The 7,270-nt window shown below is 40.3% G+C and overlaps 1 protein-coding gene across 1 annotated transcript; it reads right to left on the bottom strand.

Moving 5' to 3' along the window:
- Positions 1-1,993: 1,993 nt before the first annotated feature.
- On the bottom strand, positions 1,994-3,853 carry LOC114551184 (tripartite motif-containing protein 16-like protein). The gene has a single exon (XM_028572349.1). The coding sequence runs from the start codon at positions 3,851-3,853 to the stop codon at positions 2,486-2,488; it is 1,368 nt and encodes a 455-aa protein (XP_028428150.1). The 3' UTR covers positions 1,994-2,485.
- Positions 3,854-7,270: the final 3,417 nt, after the last annotated feature.

The raw sequence follows: 7,270 nt of genomic DNA, 5'->3' as shown, positions 1-7,270 counted from the left end.
TCTCTGTAGTGATCCTTTCCATGAGGTTGTCAGACACTTAGAATAATAATCTGAGTCTGTCAGCAGCAAAAACAGAACTTTTAAGGGGCGCTAACTGACCATTAACATTACATTGCAGCTTGTTTCTTGCTTATTACTGGAACAATTTCAAAAATCGTTGTTCCCACCAGTCAGACACAAACAAACATGGGAAAATAGGGTCCAGGTTGACAAAAAAAAAAAATGATTTGCCTTAAACAAGTCCTACTTAAAGTAGCCAAGAAAACTGTTATATCACAATGACATTGGCCAAGGAAGGTCTTGCTGTTTTCGTACACTCTCTGCATGCTTATGAATGTTTTTTGTAGCATCCACACTCTATATGCAGAGGGGTCAGTCCCAATCTGAGGGGGGAGGAAAGAAGGGAGGGAGTTCTGTTCAATCTTTCCCACTAAATTACCTCAGCAGATATCAAACAGAGTCCTTCACTGCTGCTGAATGATAATTGTAGCCGGCTGCCAGGACCAATACTCGGGGGGTCATCTGTGGCAGAGAGGCTGGATGCCGTGAAGAAATTACCGCTGCCTCTCTCTCTACTCCGTCTTTTTCTCTCACTCTACTCCGTCTTTTTCTCTCACTCTACATCGCTTTTTCTGTCTCTCTACTCTGTCTCTCTCTCTCATCTCTGTCTTTTTCTCTCCTGCTTTGCTTTTTAAACATGCAGCTGAATACCAACCAAACATCCAACAGTAGAAGAGATAATGACTCACAGGTGTGGTGTGAAGATGATCAATGGACTCATATTTATCAAGCGACTCAGAGCAGGAAATGAGTTCTAACTGATTATACATTTTCAAGGTGACATATTTAGTTCTACTTTAAGTTAGAGTTATAGAAGCATGTTATCATCTCTTTTTTAAATGATTTACCCATCTACACAAAATCACATTGCTGGCACATTGTTTGCATGTTAGAACATTGTTGGCATGATGTTAGCTCATTGTTTGCATGTTGTTAGCACATTGTTGGTATGTTGTTAGAACATTGTTGGCATGTTGTTAGCACAGTAGTACGTTATTAGCATGTTGTTGACACATTGTTGGCATGTCGTCGGCACATTGTTAGCATGTTTTTAAAAAGTTGACAGAATGTTTTTAGCATGTTATTTCTTTTTCAATCTTGAGATTGGGCTCCGTTACCTGTGTCAAGCAAGTTAATGTATTCTAATTGAATACTAAAAACATTTAATATTAAAAGATTATAAAAAGGACACAAATTCAAAATTAAATGTCATAAAGAACAGCCAAGGTATTTTCTGTAATGTTTATTTAATACAAAGTAGCAGGTAAATAGTTTTTAATTGAAGGGAGCTTTCATCCAATTGATAGTAATCATTACATCAAGTTTTTCCGGTTCCAGTTCTTCCAAAATGTTTGTATTTTTTGGCAGTCCAAAAATATATCAGTATTGACGCCAACCATACCAGCATTTGGATTTGGAGACAAAAGTTCTAGATGGCGTCCTGAAATACCTCTTTATAACCTTCCAGTCAAATTCTTCCCAGAGTTGGCTCCCAACCTAGAACATTTATTATCCCAAGAATCATCACCTATTTTAGGTTACCTATTCCCATGGCTGTTTGAAATGTAATGTGTCATCTGTAATATCCAGACAAATGTATAAGGTTTGTAGTTTCTTTACTTTCTTATACTTCCATTGAGCAGCCTTTTATGCTTCATCCAGTTAATAGTAATTGATTTTCTTGTAAAGTCTGCGGATGACACATTAGCTCATTATTTTTGCCCCAGGACCCCAGAGTGGATCGGACAATTAAAAGGACACATCCATATCAAACTGATAGCAAAGTATCATCCCTATCTCATTACCACGCTATATTATCCAGCTAAAGAACTCCCCCGTCAAGTCTAAGTCAGGTACAGAAACTGTGCTTGTAAATAAGAGATCAAGCTAACAGCCTTTGTTGTGGAAATAAGATAATTTATATGGTATTTTTTTTAATATTGTAGTTGGACATAAGTAAAAAAGGAAAGACCACCTATTTTCTGAAACATGTCATTTGGAAGAAAGTACCAAATGGATTCTAGGTTACAGAGACATTTACTGATACAGTAATACATGGATGATAGTTTTTTGCCGCTGATTACAATGAGTCCATGGAAAGGTCCTATGTCTTTGTACGGCAGTAGAGAACATCTGCAAACTTTCCCTTACTAGCTAATGCTACCAGTAACTAGCTAGCTTGGTTGGCAGAACATTAAATAAGGCTTTTCTAGACAACCAAAATGTTCCAGTTAATTTAGCTTTTTTTTTTTAAAAATGGGCCCATAATTCTATAGAAACAGACTTATTTTTGGAGCCAGTAGAGTCGCCCCCTGCTGGAAATGAAATAGAATGCATTGGCTTTACTTTTCAGACCCGAAAGTTTGTCCATTATTTTTACAGTCTACGATTAAAAGTCAGAGTATAACCCTTAAATTACTAATGTCTATTTCACTTTACACAACTCAGCAGTGTCATCAAAAAAAGAAAGCCAAAGTCCGGCATAGAGCGGCTGAGTGAATGTGGTCTGGACTCTGTGGAGGAGAGTTATAGTTCCAGAGACACTGAAGAAGGAGAGAATACCTGCACTGTGATCAAGGTACACTCCTATTCTGGAGGACCGAGGACCTGAGACGCGAGTCAGGACATCGTTGTAACAAAATGCATAACTGCAATTGTTACAATGTAACGCCCAAGATTTGTCATTTTGTCCAAATCTATTTTTACTCCCTGCTCTGCTGATATTCTTGTATGTGACTGCTACAACTCCTGCCCCTTTCCTCTCCACCTCCCAGTAACAACGTCCAGTCAGGCTCTCTCTACTCAGGACCTGATGACATCCTGTGAATCTGTCTGGGTGGCTAGGATATAACTGTTCTTCCCACATGAATGTTGCTGATTTTTTCCCCTCAGATAATAACAGCCATGTATCGACTGTGTTTGGATCCAGTGTGATTTCACGTGAATACTTTAAGAAGTCAGCTCTGGTCTTTGGCTCTGGTTGTTGCAGTAAAACATCCACTTTAGTCACTGCCAGTGAAACTTTTGTCCATTCCTCTCTCAGAACGAGCTGTAGTTTATCTCGGACTTGTGACACGGCTGCTGTTACGTTCTCAAAGTAGCGCCGAGGACAGCTATCAATGCTGGATGTAGCTTCACTGAGTGGGGACGGTGAGGGGTAGTTGTGTAGAAACTGGTTGTGATCCTCTGTGTGCGAGAGCTTCTTCAGCTCGGCGTCTTTCCTCTTCAGCTCAGTGATCTCCTGCTCCAGCTTCTCCTGAAGCTCTTTGACTCGACTCACTTCACTTCTCTGCTGGGATCTGAGCTGCTGCTTCACATCAGAGCTTCTTTTGTCCATGAGACGGATCAGCTCAGTGAAGATCTTCTTGCTGTCCTCCACTGCTTTATCAGCAGAGCCATTGATCGCCTCCACCTCCTGTTGAAGTGTCTTCATATTTTTCTCTCTGTCCTGGATTCTCTGCTGGATGTTCAGTCGACTCCCCTCGAGCTTTTTCTGCCTCTCAGTCCTTTCTGCTGTAGCTGAGACTGTGTCATGGCCTTCATTATCCTTCTTCAGTTCCTCCACTAAATCTGCTAACATGGTGTTTTTCAGCAGGACAGGCCTTGGTGTGAATGTCTTCCTGCATTGAGGACAGCTGTGGATGTACTTACGATCCTCTTCATCCCAGTGGGCTTTAATACAGTTCATGCAGTAGTTGTGTCCACAGGAAGTAGTCACCGGATCCTTCAGTAGATCCAGACAGATGGAGCAAGAGAAAGTTTCCCGGTCCAGTTGAACTCCTTTCTGCGCCATTTAACCTGTTGGGATTTAGGAGGCATAAGATCAGTTATAAGCAACTATTTCAGGTATTTTTTTTATTCATTTACCTGTTCTCACTCCCATCTCATCAAATACTGATGCTTGGTCTGTAGCTCACTGCCTCAGATACGCAGCAGCTTGACCACAGCACTGTAAGATGACATAGTATGAAGAGCGACAACGGAAGTGAGTAGAATAAATGACCGGAAATCTGCGTGAGGAGGCAGGTTGGATGGGTCAAATAACACAGGACTTTCCCGCAGGAGACCAGGGTGTGTGTCCCGTTCTTATCCCGCATGTCACTTAAATGTACATTTTGTAACCCCACCCAGTTTTACCCTGCATGTTGAAAAATGACACAGACCATCAAGAAGTGACACCAAGGGCTCACAACCAAGTGTCAGTATTTAACAAGTTGGGAGTGAAAACGTGTTGATTTTATCACTATTATAAAAGTTGGGAATATTGATATACTGACTATCGAATTGAATGAATAATTAAAGCTGCAATTAGCAATGAACCCTGCACTTAGGGGGTACTGACGGGATGCCGGTTGATGCAGTTGTGGATTTCGTAACCATTTGACACTACAAGCACGAGTTAGACATTATTTTCTGGGTTAAGTGTGTGGCACTGTTAATGACGTATTGCAAATATACTTTCTCTGACTACTATGTGGCTAGATGTACATAACACACTAATTATATGTCATGTTTCTGTAGATCATGTGAAGATCAAACATTGTAAATTTCATGTAAATCTAATCATCTTTGGGACATCTTCCTGATGTCAGTAGGTAGCACTCTGACCATGACTCACACAACAAACCTTCTCACGTAACCGAAAACAGTCCTTCTTCAAACCCCCAAGGACCAAGCATGGGGTTGCTATGGGGTTGGGGGATCGGGCTTTCTGCTTAGCCACTCCTCGCCTGTGGAATTCCCTCCTGGACGAACTGAGGGCTCCACAAACCACTGACTCATTCAAGAAGGGCCTCAAGGGCCTTTCTCGTAAATCTTTATTGTGTTATTGTTTCTTTATTTCTTTATTTTCTTTGCTTCTGTAAAATGTATTATTATTGTATTATCATCAATATGGGCCTGTAGATGTTTCCAGGCCTGGTGTCTTATCCAGCATTTTAAATTTGGGGCAGATTGAACTATCTAAACTAAATTTACAACAGCTTCCTGTGTCATGGCAAAACAAATCGCTTGCCTCACCACGGCAACACCATTCCACAAAAATATAAAAGCTCTGCTATATGGCATCGTGTAAGTCTTGCCATGCTTGCAATTGCAATTGTCCACCCAATTTGAGAAGGATCTGCTAAATCCTCTGGGAGGAGTTTCAAAAAGTTACATAATCTATAAATGGCCTCAAATGGTGTGCTATCACATAACCTATGACATCATTGTTTGAGCTTTCGGAAATTCCTTCCCAATTTAGGGTCACATTAGTGGGAGGGTTATACCAACCAAATATAAACCCCCTAGGAGGAGTACTTTTAACATAAAATACATGAAATATGCATAAAATTGAGCATGGCTGACTTCCTTTTTGGCAGAGCTAATAGGTAAAGTAAATTGGGAATATGTACAAAATAATAAGAGCAATGGGGGAACCAATTGTATATTGGAGCAACTATGTCCAAATTAAGACCTTCTACACATTAGGTGGCGCTATGGAGTCTCGCAATGCTCATAGGTTTTGATGTGTGCGCCAACTTTTGGTGAGATTTTGAGTATATTAAGGGTGCCAAAAATGTGGTCAAAGGCTAAAACTAATAAAGGGAGCACTATAGAGCCAACGTGCCATGCCCAAGCCTAAACTTAATATCAGATTTAAGTAATTACTAAAATGGCTGCAAAATGTTTAGTGTTTAGTAATCCAAGATTGCAACAATGGTTTTTTTTGGAGTTTTTTTTGTTTTGGTTTTTAAAAAAAAAAGGAGCATGTCAAATCCCATGACATGCTGCTTTTTGGATGATTTTATATAGGTCTTAGTGGTCCCCTAATACTGTATCTGAAGTCTCTTTTATATAGGCCTTAGTGGTCCCCTAATACTGTATCTGAAGTCTCTTTTATATAGGCCTTAGTGGTCCCCTAATACTGTATCTGAAGTCTCTTTTATATAGGCCTTAGTGGTCCCCTAATACTGTATCTGAAGTCTCTTTTATATAGACCTTAGTGGTCCCCTAATACTGTATCTGAAGTCTCTTTTATATAGACCTTAGTGGTCCCCTAATACTGTATCTGAAGTCTCTTTTATATAGACCTTAGTGGTCCCCTAATACTGTATCTGAAGTCTCTTTTATATATACCTTAGTGGTCCCCTAATACTGTATCTGAAGTCTCTTTTATATAGGCCTTAGTGGTCCCCTAATACTGTATCTGAAGTCTCTTTTATATAGGCCTTAGTGGTCCCCTAATACTTTATCTGAAGTCTCTTTTATATAGACCTCAGTGGTCCCCTAATACTGTATCTGAAGTCTCTTTTATATAGACCTTAGTGGTCCCCTAATACTGTATCTGAAGTCTCTTTTATATAGACCTCAGTGGTCCCCTAATACTGTACTGTAGCTGAAGGTGGAGGGTGGGGGTGTGGCCTTGACCAACTGCCACTTTGGTTTGAAAGTCATGATGTCTCTCTCTCATGGGTGGGCCAAATTCTCTGTGAGGGCAAAGCAGAGAAAGGGGAGGTAACCTTTCCCCTTATGACCTCATAAGGAGAAGATTCCATCTGAGCTTTCATTTTCTCAAAAGGCAGAGCAGGATACCCAGGGCTCGGTTTACACCTATCACCATTTCTAGCCACTGGGGGACCAAAGGCAGGCTGGGGGAACTCCTATTAATGTTACAAAACCTCATAAAGTGAAATGTTTATGCCATGGGACCTTTAAATATATGTTCCTCAAGATGAGTGCAATGCTCCCACCAAATTTCGTGAACATTAAAATGAACTTATCCCAACCCTGGCATGCGTTAGGTGGTGCTATGGAACCCACTGGCCACGCACGAGACAAATCATGGCAAACTTTGCAATTTTTGCCAGGTCTGATCTGTGCAAATGTTTGAGTTTGAGCATTCCAAGCCTCTCAAAAATCAAGTTGCAAGAAAAATAATAATCCTTTCAAAAACAACAAGTTCCTTGCACTTCGTGTTGAGCCCTAATAAACAGGGCAATACTCTAAACTCAGGGACAATAACTGACAAAGTCTCAAAAGGGTGCGTTTTCTTAAAAATGCAGGTATTAACAATTAATATTGCTACACTTGATTTACACAGCAATTGCGCTTACAATATAAACACACTAACTTAACTTATCGGAACTAAAGCTTCTTACTTGACTCACTTTTTTAGTTTTTGTCCACCAGATTTGTTCTGCGATTTCCTTTCGTGGAAGAAAGACGG

Source organism: Perca flavescens, chromosome 24 (genome assembly GCF_004354835.1).
Source record: "Perca flavescens isolate YP-PL-M2 chromosome 24, PFLA_1.0, whole genome shotgun sequence".
Classification (NCBI taxonomy): domain Eukaryota; kingdom Metazoa; phylum Chordata; class Actinopteri; order Perciformes; family Percidae; genus Perca; species Perca flavescens.
This window is presented reverse-complemented; position numbering and strand designations above follow the sequence as displayed.